Genomic DNA, 19,152 nt, shown 5'->3' on the forward strand with positions numbered 1-19,152 from the left:
TACTCTGGAAATAGAACTCGGGTCGCTAACCACTGTGTCACCACTCGCTGATTAACATAGTTAAATAGAGTATTAAAACAATATATATCTTTAGCCAAATAATACCTAACCGAAGACATCCAATTGATTTTAAAACATTAACTAACAGTGGTTTACATTCCGCTGTTACTGCGGTGACACGTTCAGACAATTTGCCAATTAAATGGTTGATCCGTTTTATGGAGACCCCATTGGTTCCTTACGGCCCTCTTACTTTCTTCTCAACTGATGCTTCACGACTGTATTGTGAACGCAACGGCTCCATATTTTATATGGAGTGTTCAAATATGTATCAGGTATACTGTGTGTGTATATAGGTGAGAAACAGAGGGAGGCTTTGAAATAAAATGTAACAATTTCTGCGTGCAATCCCGCTGCCACTGTTTTATTGGAGTGACTATAAATGGATCGCCTGTTTTTTAGCGAATTACACATTGAGAATAGGGTTTCCCCTTTTTGCTGGCAACAAAACAGGTGTTAAGATGTTAAAACACCAAACTGAAACCTTTTTACAAGGAATCATATCTACATTTAACACCGTTTGAGACTAGGCTCGAAAGAAAGTTGTCTCTGGTGTGGACCAATCAGTTTCAAAGACAATGCATCATCATCATCATATACTATCAGAGTATGTTTTTTGTTTGTATTCTGACCACAAGAAGTATTGTGGTTAATGGTACTGATGTAAATTACACATTGATTTTGAAATTCTGTTTCGTAATCGGGTCGGCAGATGGCAGTACAGCATAGGGTAATTTGACGAATTCACATTGAACACAAGTGATTTGTGGCCGTGCAGTATTGTGAAGCATGTAACCCCGCCTCCTCTCTCCACTCCAATGACTCGATGCAATGATGAATTCCTATTGTCTCGTTTTCACTCGCTCATTTCTATTTCCTCGGCTTTTGTTTCTGTCTTTGAGTTCAGTCTCGTTCCCTAAAACTCAACATCTTATTTTACCAGGTAAGGCCCACTGAGCTATAAAACTCTTTTTGGTCAAAAATGACAGCTCAATTAAGTGGTTTATCGCGTGGAAGCTTATAGCAGCCAAATACTCTGAACGCATGCTGATTATACATATAGGGGGGGGGGGAAACCGGAGGACCCGAAGAAAAATCTACACGAGCCACGGGGAGAGAGAGAGAACATGCAAACTCCAAATATACAGCAGGTGGGATCGGACCCACGACCTCCTGCATACCAGGTGAGGTAGTTAACATCTCGCCACCGTGACGCCCGACTTATGTAAGCCCCGTAACCCAGCACTGTGGAGCCAAGGGGTTGGTGGATCGCAAAAGTGTTTAGAAACTCTCTGCTCGCGGGCATCGAGAAAGTTGTCATAACCCTAGCTCGCCAGGAGAAGGCGGTAGAGCTCAAATGTGGACTCCACCTGCTCCGTCTGTATGGGCTCGAGTGTTTCCCCCTCGCACACGTCTGTGTTCCCCAGATGCTCCAGTTTCCGCCCACATGTGAAACACCCATTAAATGGCCGGGAACACCTTGATACATAGAGGACCACAGAACTTGGGCAAGTTTGGCAGCCTGCTCATCGCGTGGCTGCGTTCCTGCTTGTCTGTGATTTCCCACGCCTCCGAGTCGTTATCTATACGAGCAAGTGGATACTGTGTTGCGTTACAGGTTAAATTTATCGTGAGTAACATTGACTTATGAATATAATTTGCTGAAATTAAGAGCACTATCAGAATCTGATGCGCAGAATTTCATGCATGTATCGTGTCCGTTATATCTGTTGTAATCGATTCGTTAATTGATCATTATTGTGCATATTCACGTGACTCCGTCAGAGACAAAGCTCTTCATTGGACGTAATTGTTCACGAAAATATGTTTTTGGATAGCTTGTTTCATAGTGATGGGTTGGACATTAACAGCAGTGTGCCCTGAGTTAAATACAGTCGTCATGTATAAATGACCATCTCACACGACCTCGTGGTCACGCAATCCGTCCACCTGTCACACACCAGAGAAGATTCTGTCACCCCCTGTCTGCGGTGTACGTCCTCTGGGTGGTGTGTGGTCTCTCCTTCGGTTGCCACTCCGTTGTTAGTTATCACTGTTGTCCATCACCCCGTCGAGTTACGTGTCCTGCCCGATCAACAAGAGACCACAAAGTTGCATTTGTTCTCTGATCCACGTGTTCCTCGCCTGTCTATCAGTCTAATTCCAAGCATTAGCATGCATCCTTGCGTACTTTTCAGCTTTTCTTACATTCTTCTTGTCGGTGTCCATATTTCCAACTGAATGCAAACTTTATCCTGTAGGCACATTACGGTATTTTGTCATTATCAAGTTCTATTTTCCAAAAGCACTCAACCCTGTTCTCACTCCAGCTTTATTTCATCCTTTGAACCCAGTCCGCCAGTAATTGCCCGAGGTATGGATACTATGACGTGGCATCCAGTGGTGTCACCGCTAACATGTGTCCATTTGGTTAGCGAACTTCTTACACCTGGCTTTAATTTTACTTGTGTTTATCTTGAGCTGAACCTGCAATTTCTTTATTGCGTATTTCAGTTTCTATAATTATATTTACATTTGTAATTATAATAACGACGATGTCACCAGCAAAACTGAGATGGTTGATAATTTCTCCATTCATATATACCGTATTTTTTTTTATCTAATTCTGGAAAACGTTCTAATATCATTGAATAACTCTGGCGTAGAGTGTCCTTTTGCCTGACTCGCCTTCTGATATGTAATGCTACTTTAGGCAATCTTCGTGTTCCATTATATAAATCCATTTTGTCAAGCCTTTCTAAATTATATTTTCTTTAAGCATCGGTTTGTGACAGCTCTGATGACTTCATCAATTTCCACTCAATCAAATACATTCTCATAGTCTGATTGATATGTGGGACACATAATGCTTTTAATATTATATAGGAGACGAGTGATTCTGTAATTGTTCAAGTTAGTTAGCCTCCATTTATGAAGAAGAATGGGAGATTATTACATGATTGAGGTATTGCATTTCTATCCAAACGTCCAGTAAATAGGTCCGCAAATGTTTCTCAAAAAGCAGGTCAATTCTGTGTTGGTGTCCACAGTTATTCCAAAATAGTCCAGGAGCTTTCATTTTTTAATACTGCAAAGTATTAAAATTGTCAAGCATGATCCCTCTGGTACATGTTTCTCTTCATCTAAAATGTAATTTGGTTTATGGTTTAAAAACAAGTAACTTTAAATTTATTTTAAAACTAAAACTTCGCTAAACATAAGACATAAACAGAAAACAATTAAGATGTGTTAATTATCAAATGGGTTATGTTTAAATCAGATTGGACAAGCATCATACATGATGTTAATCGGTGTTATAGATAATGCCATCCTAAAAACCGTGGCAAATGTATTGGATGCTAATTAATTTACCTAGTGAGGCAAATTTAACACAATGACAATATGACAAAAATAATATGAAACAGTTAATTATAATCGCAAGGCAAATCTTGCTGCCGTCAAACGAGAACTAATATCATGGGAGATATCTTTGTACAACAAACCAATTCGTTTTCTGTAGCTTACAATTAAAATATGCAGGTATTAACAGAATGCAATACAGTTGTGCACATGCACAGTGCTCAGCTCGTTGCCACGCATGGCATGCGGCGTTGTCCACCCGGAAAAAAACCAGCAATTCTTGCCGGAATGTCACCGCAATCTCAAACTGCGTGTTTATTTTAGCATCTCACAAGCTGACGCGGAAAGGGATGGCGGAGAGGGATGGCGGAGAGGGATGGGGAAGAAGCAGACCAGCCCTGAAAGCTTCCCGTGGAAATTGCAGCTAGCGGTTCGATGACAACCCACACCAACCACCACTACTGCCCAACTACTGTGATACACTGGCTGCCACATTGCTGAAGCTGCTGCTGCAGCTGCTATGCGTGTTGGGGCGGCGGTGGCGGCGGGAGGGGGACGAGCGCGCTTTCGTTGCAATACTTACGGTAAGATATGGCAAGCGGTGACAAGAGGAAATTGCCAGGAAGGCGGTCTGATGCCCGAGTCGCACTGTATTAGCTACAGATTTCTTTCCAGCCGTTTCGGCCGCCCAGAGTCGTGCGTCACAACGCAACGGGGCTGGCTCCCGAATAAACGGGGCCCTTCCGACCCGCTCAGAGTCCCGCCCACAGATTCAGCACCCCGGACAGCAGGCGCTACGGTGCCACCCCAGCCGGAGGCGCCCCTCATGCTGAACGACAATGCCGCTGCCTTGGCGGCGGCGGTGGTGGTGGTCTGCGTCTCAACTTGACGAGGAGCTCAGCCAGTTGTAAAAGCTGCGCGGGCCCAGCAGTCTCGTCTAAGGTCAAGATTCGCGGAAATGAAAGGCGAAATATCCCGTTGAAGGTAACAAACAAAAACCCCATAAGCGGTGGTATGTATGTGCTGTAGGGTATATAACGTGGACGTGCCATGTGGCTAGATAGCATGCCGGGTACGCGCGCGTCTGTGTCAAATGGGTTTTTATTGTCTATTTGTCTTCTGCTGTGGCTTACACTCAGCAGTACTGTATGTGTGCCGTGTGGATGGCGTATCAAATAACTTGCACTGAGACCGCTCGGTCCAGCATTGTTTAATTGCCGCTCAATGCACGCATTGGTTCAGTACGGATATATATAAACAGTCTTTAGGAATGTCATTGTTTTGCGTTTTCAGTCATCTACTAAATCTATCCAACTTTTAAACAGCTAATGAATACAAGTTAATTCCAATGCTATCGTTTGTTTACATATCTGTATTTGAAGCGTTCGTGACTGCAGGAATCCATACTCTTTGGTTATTTCGGTAAAGTCACGTAGTAGGTATAATTTATTTACCTACGTGACTTTACCGAAATAACCAAAGAGTATATATATGTCTTTAAAGACGAATATGCAATACTGTGTGTAAAGTGAACAAAAGTCAATCGTTGCAGTGCCCTTCTATGCCCTCGCCTCAATCATCGCTCGCTGCCTTCTCTGCACTGACCAGCGTGGAGAGGTATGGTCAATTGACCCCAATGACCCACGTGGTGTAGGGTGACTATCGTATAGCAGTGGGTTGACAAAGGGCTGCACATGTACTGTACACTAAATCTATGGAATTAAACAATCTGCATTATATCGGCAGTACTTCATATCGCGTGAAAATAATTCATATTTATGGGATACGGCCCAAACTGCCACATCTCAAAACTGTCAAAGCAAGTGCTATAATACAGTCTTATGGGGGAACAATGCTATTCAAAAGCTGTCAGCCGTGTAATGTGCAGTGAAATCATGTCAAAGTGCACCAACAACAAAGTTTTCTTTTCTTTTTTTCTTTCAATTCTCACTTGCACAGGAGAGGAAATTGTGTGCGCGGAGAGGTCATCGGTGCAGCCCAGTCTAGGGGCAGGGGGGGGGGCATAAAAACCGTGGCTCAAAGGGAACCGAGACACATCCCAGAGTGGCGCTGCGAAACCCACCGATGAACGAGCGCGACGCAATGGGCTCTCGGCCCACCGGCGAGCGGCCAGGCAAGGCCCCCACCTACACGGGCGACAAGAAAGCCAAGCTCGCCGCCAAGACGAACCGCAAGTGGGTGCGGCTGGCGACGGTTTTCGCCTACGTCCTCTCCGTCTCGTCGGCCGCGATCGTGCTGGCCGTTTACTACTGCATCTTCTGGAAGCCCGTCAACGTCCCGGCGGACGGGGCGATCGTCCCCAAAGCCACCGCGGCGGCACCGTTGGGCGGCGCGGGCACCGTCCTGCCGAGCGCGCCGGTTCCCGACGATCGTGGGGAGACGTCCCGCGCCGCGCCGCCGGTAGTCGGCCCGGCCAGCGCCGCCGAGACGTCGGCCGGGACTCGAACGGAGCGCCGGCACTTGCACGGCGAGGACACGGAAGGAAGATCGGATCACTTTGGAAAGAGCACCCTCTTGGATTACTACACGTCTCCGTTGCCCTTGGAGGACGCGGCCGCAGAGCAGCGTTACAGCACGGAGCCACATTGGTCAAGTGGGAAGAAGGACGACTATAATTAACCAACACACCTGGGCACAAAGACTACGTTTGGCTTCTATCTTAGTTTGGGCCAATGCTTCGCGTTGCCCCTAGCTCAACGACATATCTAGAAATGTCGGCATGGTGTGCGCGATATTTAACCACGGTGTTACCAGTTACGTCGGCGTACAACGATGCTTCGCTTGATTTTTTTTCCTGGTAAGCAAGGCCCCCATCACATGGCTTTGATGAGCCCGTGAGCTCATATGTCGCAGGTACAAACACGGCGCAGACACACGCCAGAGTGCGGGGGCCATCTGCGGCAACCGGGTTGGGGATGTGCTCTAAGCGCACGTGGAAGTGCTTTTTCAAGTAGAAACCCATAACCTGGGAGTGGGCGCGGCAAAATGCGTGATGATTAAAAAGGGCAAAATATTTACTGTTACTTTTTTAAAATGTATACGTCTAGAAAACAACCTGAAGAAAACATTTTCAATAACTTTAGTAGGTGAATGTCACTCGTTTGTCCTTGCTTCCTTAACCAAGTAACAACGTGTTTCCCCTGTCTTGCGTTTCACAAGTTTACAAAACAACACGACACTTTGAATGTTGATCATCGTGTTCGAGTTCTCCTGCCTGTCACACAAGCCTCTCCAGAAAGCGACCCGTGATAAACAGTCAAAATCAAGATTTCATTGGTCATTGGGATATGGGGATCAAACATCTCGGAAGTGCTTCTTTTAGAAAATAACGTGGGGTTTTCTTCAATAAAAGGGATGTAACAAAGATACACTTAAAACGTTTGTCCAAATATATAGAGTTGTGGTTGTGTGCAATATATGACCTGAAATTCGTTGTTTATGGGACCGGAATTTCGTCAGAAAGCCATTAAAACTAAATTTGCTTCAAAGAACAAGGAGTTGTGTTGAAGACGTATACGCAAAGACCCGACTGGATGACGTTATGTAGCAAAACAGTTGTTAATAATGGTAACCGGGTATGTCCTTCATAAATGGGAAATAAAAGATGAACCACAGTGCGATTGTGGGCCATGCAACCAACACCCACTGCAGTCTGCGCTCCTTCAACGGAGGAATAACAAAACTACACGAACTCTCTCCTGAAGCCCTCTTGTCGTGGCTAGCAGACTTCGACATTGGCCATTTAGCTCCTAAACACAATGCCATGTGCAAGAACAGAATAGTGACTGGGTATGGCTGACGTATTGCTCATTTTAAACATTGCTGAACACTATATCTACAGAATGGTTCCTAAGTATTGTACAGTATTTTAGTTCCTTCAGAATGTATTCCAGGTTCTTACTAGCCTAGTGTAACCCATGACATTGTAATACTGTATTTTATTTCTCCTAACTCCATTCAACATCCATTTTAAAAGCAGAATATCTGCATGTACTGACATTAATAAAATGACCAATAATGTTGCAAATGTAGTATTTTTGTTGCATTTACGGATGTTTAAGAAATTGTAGATTATTTCCATAGGGTGTTAATAGATTAAAACATGGTAAACAACATGCGTCCACATTGGTTTATAATAACATTCCATTCCATCATATTAATAACAGAGTACATTAATCTGACTGGTATAGGTAGTGGAAGTATTAGCATTACAAAGTGTTCCTTTTCTGAGAAAGTATCTGATATTTTCCCCCTTTTTAACTGTATCATCTATGACCAACTGCATACATGTACAGCCTGTCAAATCTAAAGTGACTTTTTCACACCTTGACACACTATTACCCAACCAGCCTCAATAAAATCCAAGTGTATGTTGACAATGGCAAACAAAAACTTGAGCCAATTTTAAATTTATTTACCAAAATAGCCATTCAAAATATTTGTCGCAAAACACTAGCTCTTGAAATTAATAAGGAAGAGTGCAATCTCATTTGTGATTTGGAGACAATTAGCATTGTCTTGCAAGGCCCTCTTGGAGATACGCTGGATTTCCATAAAAATAATCAGCCTATTCGAATTTTAAACTTGCTGTTTTTATTCAAATATATGTTTTCCAAGATGGATGGGTGTTTAACATTTTTACACGTAGGAGGCTTTCGCGACCAATATCATCCATAATAGAGGGTTTTGGCATGTTCTGTTTACGTGACAACCCTTACTAGTTGGCTGTGTCGGGTGGTGGCGGGTTTTAACGACACATTTACATGTTTACGCCTTAGGGATGGATGCGTTTCTCCCAAATAGCCACCGCTTGTCTCGTGTCCTGTACTGCAATTAATGATTTCTGTTTACATTAGCACCCTGATTATAACCGTCTATTATTGAATGGAATTTTGTCAAGTGTAGCCTATTTAAACTTCGAACTTATTCACTGCATCCCGAATGCATTTATTCGATCATATATCGAGCACGTGTACATTTTGTTTCCCGTTTGTGAGCAGGGTGGGTCTCTTCGGAAGAACACAATGAAAGGCAACATTTATCTATGTATTTTATCATCCAAATGCAACCACATCTACAGGTGCTGGACAGAACAAGTGGGCGTGTTTGTTGTGTCGAGGTAAAGAGGAAGCCAGTCATAGGCAGAGGAAAAAGAGGATGATTTTGAGCCTGGACTTGAACAGGGGTAGGGAATCGATATAACGGACGAACTGGGAAAGAGAGTTGCTATGGTGGTAGCGGAGGATAGTGAGCAACTTCCCACTGAGTGATGGTTCACGGGGGGATTTGACAGAAAACATTGGTTACTGGAGCGGTGCGTGTGTGGAGAAGAGAGTAAGATACAACGGTAGAGGTAGGTAGGGAGGGAGCCCAAAGAGATGTTGAGTGTGATCTTGAAATTGATCCAGTATTGCTTTAGGAGCCGGTGGGATGATTAGAATATATGTGTGACGTCTCACTTGCGGATTATGGCGAGAAGCCTGGCAATAATATTTTAGATCGTGTGGAGTTTGGAGATCAGATATTTGGAGAGGATGTAAAAGACAGTTTTCGGGAGTCAAATCGGGACGTGACGGGGGTCGGGTCTCGGCGGAAGCTGGGTTAAGGAGATAGTGGGTGCCGGAGAGGTTACGCAAATGGATGTGTGAGATCCTGGAGAGTTGAGATATGTGGAATGGGAATAATAGCAGCTTAGGATCTATAACAACTCCAAGGCTCTGCACTCTTTGCCAATTTAATGTCAAGAATTTGAGAGGTGCACACTAAAACTGGAGTCCACTGAAAGTGAACCTCTTTGTCCGATGAGGAGGACATCAATTCGCCAACGTTTATTTGGAGAACGTTAGAACATATTCAACACGAAACCATGTCAAAGCAGGATGTGAGAGTGGCCAGTGAAGTTCAATACGTGGAGTTAGATGTACAGATTACAATTACCAATGCAAGTGACGGCCGACATTAAAAGTGGATATGATCTTGCCAAGTGGGAGGAGATGTACTGATATGAGCAAGGGGCTTCGGATGGAGTCTTGCGTGGATGCCTAAGCACAGGGATTTTAGAGAGGAAGACAGTTGATTTGAAGCTTTAGTGACTGCAGGAATCCATACTCTTTCGGTAAAGTCACGTAGGTAGAAAAATAATAGATCACGATGTTCCGATCGCAACACAAGCAATCGCCTACTTCAGCAGTTTGTTCTCGCTGTGGTTGTCTCACCTGATGACGATTGCTTGTTGCGATCGAAACGTCGTGATCTATTATTTTTCGACCTACGTGACTTTACCGGAAGAACCAAAGAGTAGGAAGACAGTTCTCGTCTGAAAATGTAAAAGTAGCAGTTTGAGAGGTGAGAGTCGACCCGGGAGACGAAGTGTGTCAGAGATGCCTGCATTGTTGTGCGGAGACACTCAAGGAGGATGGAGAAGTCCATGATGTAAAAAGCAGAAGAAATAGTCTTGAATGACTAGGAGTGAGAATGATCCACGGTCCGAGGAGAGAAGACGACCGCTTACCACATGTAGGAGAATAGTCTCTGGAGAATTGCCTTGGTAAAGGCGGAGTTTCCTGGGTCGTGGGGACCTCAGGAGGGGAGGTGTTTGGAGAGATATGAAAGAAACCCCGATCTGTCCTCTTTTTTTTTAAGAATAGGGAGGTTTTGAGACGGGGTGGAAATTGGCAATGATGGTGGCATCCAGTGTGTTTTTATTACAGGTTGTGAATAACAGCAGCAGCAGGCTTGAGAGCTGGGGGGATATAAACAGATGAAATGGAGGCATTGACAAAGCTGGTGATATCCGGGGCCGGGGTGGGTAAGGAGTGAGGGATGTGTTTGGTAGACACATTACTGAGGAAGTTTTTTGGGGGTTGTGTTTTTTTGTGTGATATTTATGATGAAATGTTGGCAGATGTCAGGGGTATGTGGTTTTGAGACGGGAAAAGGCAATAGGAGGAACAGAGTCAGACCACACGATGCCATTCGTAATTTTCCTGACTTTTCCATGGAAACAGGCCCAGAGTTTTTCGTACTTGGCCACTGAAGGAGTAAATGACGAAACTGAGTTCCATAAAAGCCAGAGGGAGTTGACTGGAACTGAAGAGGGATTGAGGGTTTCCAGGACCATTTGCGATGACAGTAGAAAGAAAGAAAAAAACATGTTTATCCTTCCTATTTATTTTCCAAACAAGGTTTACATTTTTTTATTATTAACCAGCGCGATTCTAATAAAAAAAAATTAACCTGGTAAAATGAGGATAGGCTTGCTGCATGTGGCACAGGTTGCTCCAAAGTGGCAGCAATGCTTTTCAACTGTAAGTGTTTTAAGTCGCAATCGCTGCGGTAATCGCTTCTCGATTATCACGCTCGACATCTCTGTAGGCAGAGCTTCTTAACTCGTTGGTAAAAGGTGACCGGCAAGCCACGTGCGATGCGTTGCCCGTTTGGACCACGTAGCATTGAGAGAGCCCCCATCGAAAACCCGACGTCTGTACAGCAGCTCTGCGCGGTTTCAAAAAATAGAACACGTGGCCGATTTTACGATGGTCAACTCGCAGCGGCATCGAAGCGACTTTCACAGTGGAACGAGCGAAGAGAAAAAAAAACTCCCAGCATTAATCGATCATTAACACTGCCTTAAAATTGGAAGCATAACGCAGGCTGATGTTTTGGGCAAAGAAAGTTGTCCTGTGGAGCTCTGAGACAACTGACAACTATTTTTTTTACAAAATTGATAAAACGAATGGTTTTGAATTTTGACGAGTAGTTATTTTTTTATATCAGTGGACATTCAGTGTTTCATTTCCCAGTTATAGATATTCGTAGGTACATGTAATAGCTCAGGGCACCACATTGGAAAAGTGTGATCTCCAACTGGAAAAAAAAACTCTGCATACTGTGCGTTTTAATGCCCTCTCCACATGCTCCGAAGAAGGGCGACTGCCCCACGCAACATGTACACAGGGTGCTTCGAGAAAAAGTCAACACTGACATGGGACTATCGTTTTAACATGATAACAAATGTAATGTTACTAGCTTCAAAAAGTAAAAAGAGTCTCCACTTGTTCGCCATCGTTGTCAACACGTGGCCTGGAATCTTCTCCAGGTGTCTTCCAGAGCCCGAAGGCAGCGGCACATGTCACGTGGTATTGTTGCAAATTCTCGGACGTGTCAACATTTTTTTGAAGCATCCTGTACTTATGTTCAATTACAGACAGTGTTAATGACGAATGTTGTGAGGGTTTTTTGTTATGCCACGTGCTTGTGTTGCACTATCCACACTCTGCCCCTAAATGTTTTGATTTAATGTTGAAACCATACTCAAGCACTGTACTGCCACAATAGATTAAAGAGTGTGTTTGTCCTTCACTCAATTGGTTTAACTAACATTACTCAGGCAAGTGTAATGAGAAGCCGAGAGGGTTCACGTGGGTGAGTGTATTATACATCTCATCCGTCAGGCATGCTTAAGCTGTAGGTTGTAGGAAGTAAGAGACAGTCAGAATCGACTTTTGAACGATGAATAAATCAACTACACCACTGACTAATCTATTACGCATTACACTTTGGTTCCATGTTAACGTAGCTATTTTCTTAAACGTTTTTTTTAATTGTACCTTGAAAGGTAATTAACGGTATAGAGTAAGCAAGCATTTTGGACAAAATGGCATTGCAAAGTGTTTATTATAATAACAAGTGAGTGGAAATGTGTGCTGCAATAATAATAAAACATAATCTAAACTTAAAAGAAGTGTGGCATCCATTTTATAGTTCCGTATGCAAGGAATCTTCAATAGGGCTTCGTATTCATTGCCCCAAAACCAATAACTTCGTACACATGTCTGAAGATGCAACATGCCCACGACCACAAAGCTTCCACACAAAAGCTTTTATCAAGGCCATCTCTGGAGTCTGTTCTGGCCCCTATGGACACCGCAATCATTATGGCCAGTCCTGGGACAATAACACGGTCAATAAGCCTCTTCTCTGCTCTAAAGCGACTGGAAGAGCGAGCACGATTCACAGCAAAACCACTCCAGGCTTCCAGGGGAAACGTGTAAACTCGAAGGTCACCACACTGAGTGTGATCAGCTGCGGGGGCCTCCTGCCATCCAGTGTCCTCTGCTCATGAAAAAACAGCCTCTGTTGCTAAGTTGGGGTTAAAATGCATAGATGGAAGCGTTGAAAACAAATCGCGTTCAGAGGTTGTGCTCGTCGAGCTCTCTGGTGTATTTTCGAGTTGTACCGCGTGTTGTACGGCACGATGTCCGACGTTTCAGCTCAACGTGCCTGGGGCTTCTTAAGGAACTGAATTGTTCAGTTATTTGATAGCACGTGGTACAACCAAAAGACACATCCGAGAGCAATACGTATGTGCCAAGTGACACCCTGAACACCCATACAAACGAGACCTTCCACCTCAAGCGATAATAATCAGGGTGAAATATTTGAATAAAAGAGACATTGGAGAGCCATGTGGTGTGCTATTCACGCATGGGGTAAGGTGTACCGAATGCAGACACACTGGGACACACTTGAAGAAGCTCACGCACCTCCGTTTAGCACGGTTGGCTACATACGGTGCAATAGAAGTTCAACATACATACATACGTGGAGCGAAACGTCACAGACATCGTGCTGCACATCGCGGGGCACAACCAGAGATGACATCCGATGGTTTCGCTTACATTCACCAGATTTGATAGGAGCAGTACAGGAACTAGACAGCTGGGGCCAGTGTTCTTGGTTGCGAGGCTTGCTGGCCAATGACGCTCCCTCGTGGCCTTGAGTGCGGCCCCTGACGTTTGGTCCCCGACAATACACAAAGAGTGACCCCCCCCCCACCCCCCATCGTCGTGCCGCTGTCAAACCCCACAATGGTTTCAAACGTGTGGCGGCCCCCACACTGATGACGGTTCTTATCGGCCAAAGTGGCCACCCCTCTGAAAATTAGTGAAGAAAACTGGCTTAGGCTGATCCAGCGACCTGATTATGTAATTCCTTGCATACAGTCCCAGCGTGGCTCCTACGACCACAGCCAAATCGCGTTTGGCCCTCATCGGGTCTAGAGAGTTGCGCAAGTTTCATCCAGACAGATTGAGCATTAAAAAAAAAACCAAAGCAACTGAGCACGAAATGAAAGGAAGTGACAAACAGCACGCTGATGATGATGAAGATAATAATAATAATGAATCGCAACAACAAGCTTCAACATCTTATCTAGCATCTGTGTGTTTTAACGGCGGTTATACAAATAACTGTTGTGATCGTGGAGCAAAACTGCGCCACCGTTTTCTGAAACCAGCTAACGCTGGGAACTTTAGATGGTGACACTCTTCGGGGGAGGCATGATGAGGGGGCGGGGGGGTGTTTGTGATGTTCACCGTGCCCAACACCGTGGGGAGTGACTAATAAGACTCCCTGTCGACAAACTCATCTTCTCTCCCTCCAAAAACATAGTTGTAAACGTTAAGCCAGAACGTATACGTTTACAAACATGCTGCTTATATCATCAGCAGTAGCAGCGGTGATTCTGTATCCACTGCGAGATGAAGCCCTTCTCAAGTCACCTTTATCCCTGACATAATCATGATCCAACAATCCATTTAGCTTCTGCACATGTTCTTATCGCTCCATCTACTTGACGGTCATCTTCTCGGGCGTGCCGTCCCCGTTGGCTTCCACTCCTTTGATCGGTCTCAACAATCCCTTCCAGTGCTGTGTCCTGCCCAAGCGCCGCTCACTTTCATTAACGATCAATGACGTCTCCGGTTTGCGCCATCTCTCACAGTCCCACACTGTCACAATCTATTTCACTACTCCCGTGCATGATCTAATCTCATTGCTCCACGTCCGGCAGTGGTCTCTTTTGTTTGCAATTCCATCACAAGACTCCTGTATTGGCCAACGACTGCCCAAACCAACTTTCCTCTTTTGTTTGCAATTCCATCACAAGACTCCTGTATTGGCCAATGACTGCCCAAACCAACTTTCCTGAAGAGTCAATCTGTCTGTCAATAGAATTTCTCTTTCTCTAATCCATGTATTCCTCCTTCTCTCACTGTCATTCCAAGCAAGCGGCTCTCCATGCCTCTGTCCTCACCTTTTAGAATTTGTTCCATTTAATTTGTCAGTGTTCTATGTTTCCAAAGGTTGAAGACCTTAATTTAGAAGGCTGCAAATGTTGCGTTCAAGATAAACATGAGTAAAACAAAGGTTACATGTACAAGTTCACGATATATATTGAAACAATATATTATTGAAGATGCACTACTGGAAATCACATCAGAGTATGTATACCTCTGGCAGTTATTAAGGGTGACCCGAAAACACAACGGTACAATTAAGAGGCAAGCGAGAGCAGGTTAGAGTGCTTTTGGAAACCCTAACTTAATAATATTACGTACTATCCACGAACCATCAGTAAGCCTGGCCAGTGTGTTGTTGCATGATCAAGGCACCGCTGAAAGGACAGAGGGGACATCAGACAGAATCTGGCACTCGGTGAGAATCCAGCTGAGATCCGTGTCCTTGGCCACATTAGTCTAATTTCTCCCTCATTAGTCGTCTCTAAGCAGGCTGGCAGACATCGAGCAGCATCTCAATTAACTACAACAGCGAAAGTTCAGTTGCTGGGCCCCCCAACCGAAGCACAACCCCCGACCGAGAACAATGTTCAATATCAGTCAACAAAGTGTTCGCCATATCCTGCTGCTAGATTCAACGACGCGCAAAGACGTCCATTGCTCGTACAACAACAAAACCTCTCAGCCTTTTGCAGACCCCCCCCCCCCCCCCCAACAAAAAAAAACGCAGCTTGTTTTGAACATCGTGTTGTTTTACCTCCAGCAACTCAAAAACAATTGAGAATTGCAGACTCCACGGGGTACAGAGCTGAGAGCTTTAGTCCACAAGCACTCTTGTACGCACGCGACACACATCTTTGTGCGTTGTTAACGCAATTCTTTTTTTCGGCCTGCGCTAATTTTTCCCCGTTGCGATGTTTTTTTCCCTCTCTCGTCATTCACAGAAGTGTACTGTACCGCAGCAAGAGCGCAGGAGAAAAAATAAACATCAAACGTGATATAAAATATGACGTTGTCACGGCAAATTAGCTCAAGTACCCTTTCGAGATCGTGTTTTATCATTATTATTACCTTGCAACGGCAGCTTTTAGAGAAATTACACACAGGGCGATGTTTTGGAACAACAATGTCGGTGACAGCCATTGGAAAAAAAACTGGATCCATTTTTGGATACGCTGACCGTACCATCCGCCAAGCTGTTTCTCCCTCCATACAGAAACAACCACTTGATACTCCGATCAAAACCACCACACTACCATATATAGCAGGCGTTACTAAAAAGATCTCCAAAATTATAAACAAACACAAGATCCTGGTCCGGTTCAATACAGTACACAAAATCCGTGACCTGATCCCTTCCGTGAAGGATGTCATTCCTGACTTACAGTACCCCGGAGTTTACAAATTGATCTGCACCTGTGGTGACTGCTATATCGGGGAGACGAAACGACATGTCTCTGACCGAATTCGCGAGCACAAATCAGATTTGAAACACGGCAGAACGAATTCTTCTGCCGTAGCTGATCACTGTTACAACGCTGTGGGTGATCACGATATAGTCTTCTCCGATACCAAGGTTCTCTGTAAACCCACGGGTTTCTATCAGTGATTTGTTCACGAGGCAATTCAGATTTACAAACACAGACACAATTTCAACCAAGAAGATGGTTTCAAATTAAGCAACCATTGGAAAGATGTTCTAAATCGAACCAAACGTTAAAGTGATTTTTAATGGTACTGTATGTTTATTCAATTAGTGGCATCCCAAACTCTCACGGTGGTGCTAATGTATTTTTTATGCTAATTCCAAGCTTGCACAGCTTTACATTTTATGCTAATTCCTTTGTCAAGGCGTTTTTTTCTGTTTACCCCCTCACAGCTTAAAGGAGGCGACCTGCGCTTGACTTTCTTCACTCCAACGCTGTCCTCTGGACAGTTTGGTCCCTTCACCTGATGAAGGCCACTTGTGTTGTGGCCGAAATGTCGTGATTTTTGTTGTTTTGTTTTTTACCTACGTGACTTTACCGAATAGAACCAGAGAGTATGAATCCATTTTATTCACGAAGTGAGACGTTTTGACTACAGCGCGGGGAGACTTCAGTCATCATCAGTTTGAAAATCCCCCACAATCTCATTGGCCATAGACACAAAACCTTTCGAGAATAGTGAGAGGTTTGGTACAGAGCTGGAAAGTGATATTTAAGCCTATCACAATTGCACGGGAACTGTATTTATTTCCATGTTGCTCTGGCCTCTGCCAGCGAAGATAAAACTGACGAGAAGCTGCATTGAAATAAGCGAAGGATGAACCGAGTGTGTGACGTGTAGCCAATGCAAGGGCTTCTAACATGAAAACAATAAACACTTCCAGCCAAAATATGAAACCGTCCATATAATTATCACAAAACACGATATGAAATATAGTAGAAGAATATTAACGATACAATTGTTTTGAAACCCATGGGACCTGTGTATCAAAAGTGGAGCATTGTTTGACTGTGGCAGTTGGCATCACAATACAGACAAAACGTATTCTGATTTATTAAAATAGACATGTTTGTAAACATTGGCAGAGTGGCAGTCATTATTCCAAGTAATTGTGCATATAATTTTGGATTAATCTCCAGCCCTTTGTCAATCCAAATCTGGATGAAGGCCTCCCCACGTCTATCAGTCATGGGGGGTTTGTGATTATACTTCACCACACTGGTGAGCACAAGTTGTTGGAAAATGGAGGGGAATGGGGGTGCAGTGCTGGTTTAGATATTACTCGCCATCGATGGGAGCTGGGGCCGTGGCCAGGAAACAGACTCAGGTCATCAATTCAAAACTCTATTAAAAATCCAAAAGCCACTTTTCCAATCAATGATATGCATCACATTTAGTGAGCGCATATACAATTGTATCAGAATGAACTCAAATTGGACACACTACTACCGCCACGAAACACACCAACTGATAAATAATGCTTTTAAAACCACATTCATAAATTTGATGGTATAGTTTACTGAGCATCATGAAATGCCCAACATGGTAACTATTGAGCCGAGGACAGTTTATAGTTCACCATCTGGCTATCCAGCCTCTTTTGCATTATTCATGCTCTAACAACGCTGTAATAAACAGCAAGGGGGAGGGGGGAATCAACAGATTTAGTGATGACAGTGGATAATCCTGCACTCTTTTATTTGATTGATAGTTAAGCTCCTCTTGCTCACGTCGATGTTCAGGGCACTATTGGTGTATCCTATAATCTGTACGTAAACATTTGCAGAAATAACACTGACACTAGGGTAACTCTTGCATGTCTGGGTGAATCATTAATAATATTACATTTAGCATCATTGGCAATCACTTTCAGATTACCTCTTCTCCGTGAATACGCAGCAAAGAGCACACGAATGCCCTGTACAACCCCCTCCAATCCATAATGATGCCACATTTCTGGCAACCTCAACCAAGACACATGGAGAGATGATAGCCCTTGCCTCCGGCAGCCCCGCCCACCTTTACTTAGGCGTGCCCACTCCATCGCCAGCCCCGTCCACACAGTGAGTGGTCTTGCTCTATAACATTAGCCTCACCTAACGCTTGCCGCATTGGTCTACTCCACTGACAAACCCACCTACAACTCAGGTAGGCCCGCCGGTTTCACATGTTAACTAAAGCTAACCTTTCTTTTCCGAACAGGTACGGCCCACTGAGATATGTAGCTCTTTTTCAGAGGCGACCTGGCCACAAATGATAAGTCAACGAAGTGGCTTATCACGTGGACATTTATAGCAATCAAACATACTAAACGCATGTTCATTCTAAATGTGGAAGGGAGAACCAGAGGACCTGGAGAAAAATCCACATGACCTCGGGGAGAGAGACATGCAAACTCCAAATATACAGGGATCAGGGTCTGGGTCGAACCCACGACCTCCAGTATACCATGCGAGGTAGTTAACATCTCGCCACCGTGGTGAGTCCAGCACGAGGCCAAACATTTAGGAAATGCAAACTTAGGAAATGCAACACCGGCACAGCCTTTGCGGAACCAACAATTCCGCTCTGGCCAAACCGGGACATTTGGCAGCTTGACTCTGGCGCAATTGCATGAAACTGTGGATCAAGCCAAAGGCACCGTTCCTAAATGCGCGACACACAACAGACCATAAATGAGGTCACCGCCCCAACCCCTGGCCAAGTCGAGCAGAGTTAAAAATAGCCACCAAAATAGAGTCTGATTTATATTTTTTACGGCATGACTCAAAGGGGGGGGGGGGGGTTCTAACCATCATCATTATCAGAAACACGTAGGCGACAGAGGCCCGTTGCATCAACCATAGTGCCCAAGTTAATCACCATGAAGCAGTTCCAACGATCCTGGAAATATTCGTACGGAGGAAACTGTCCAGCTGCTCTGCCAATGACGCAGAATATAATAATAGGGTTTTTCCCCTTTTTTCTGGCAACAAAACTGAAACCTTTTTTACAAGGATTCATGTCTGCGTTAACCACAATACCTGCAGTCAAAATGCAAACAAAAAAACATACTATGATAATATATGCATTGTCCTTGAAACTTATTGGGCCACACCAAGGGACGGCTTTCTTTTGAGCCTCGACCCAATTGGTGCTCGACCAG

The 19,152-nt window shown here is 44.3% G+C and overlaps 1 protein-coding gene and 1 long non-coding RNA gene across 11 annotated transcripts in view; one reads left to right on the forward strand and one right to left on the reverse strand.

Annotated features, from left to right (window-relative positions):
* LOC116943186 (uncharacterized) overlaps positions 1-19,152 on the reverse strand; it is a 114,917-nt gene that overhangs the window by 19,077 nt on the left and 76,688 nt on the right. Inside the window, exon 2 of one of the 10 annotated variants that reach the window (XR_012941855.1) lies at positions 2,022-2,145. The exons of the other annotated variants lie outside the window; for them this stretch is intronic. This is a non-coding gene — a long non-coding RNA (uncharacterized LOC116943186). The remainder of the gene's footprint in view (positions 1-2,021; positions 2,146-19,152) is intronic. 10 annotated transcript variants of the gene reach the window in all.
* INAFM2 (InaF motif containing 2) lies at positions 3,992-12,184 on the forward strand. Its single transcript, XM_032955820.2, has 2 exons — positions 3,992-4,404; positions 5,380-12,184. Exon 2 carries the CDS (start codon positions 5,506-5,508, stop codon positions 6,058-6,060), a length of 555 nt encoding a protein of 184 aa, XP_032811711.2. The 5' UTR covers positions 3,992-4,404; positions 5,380-5,505; the 3' UTR covers positions 6,061-12,184.

Source organism: Petromyzon marinus, chromosome 17 (genome assembly GCF_048934315.1).
Source record: "Petromyzon marinus isolate PM22_M1 ecotype Great Lakes invasive population chromosome 17, UKy_Petmar_22M1.pri1.0, whole genome shotgun sequence".
NCBI classification, from domain to species: domain Eukaryota; kingdom Metazoa; phylum Chordata; class Hyperoartia; order Petromyzontiformes; family Petromyzontidae; genus Petromyzon; species Petromyzon marinus.

Bases quoted from the DNA above. Each gene is read 5' to 3' on its own strand.
- INAFM2 (XM_032955820.2), top strand. From the start codon at position 5,506: ATGAACGAGCGCGACGCAATGGGCTCTCGGCCCACCGGCGAGCGGCCA.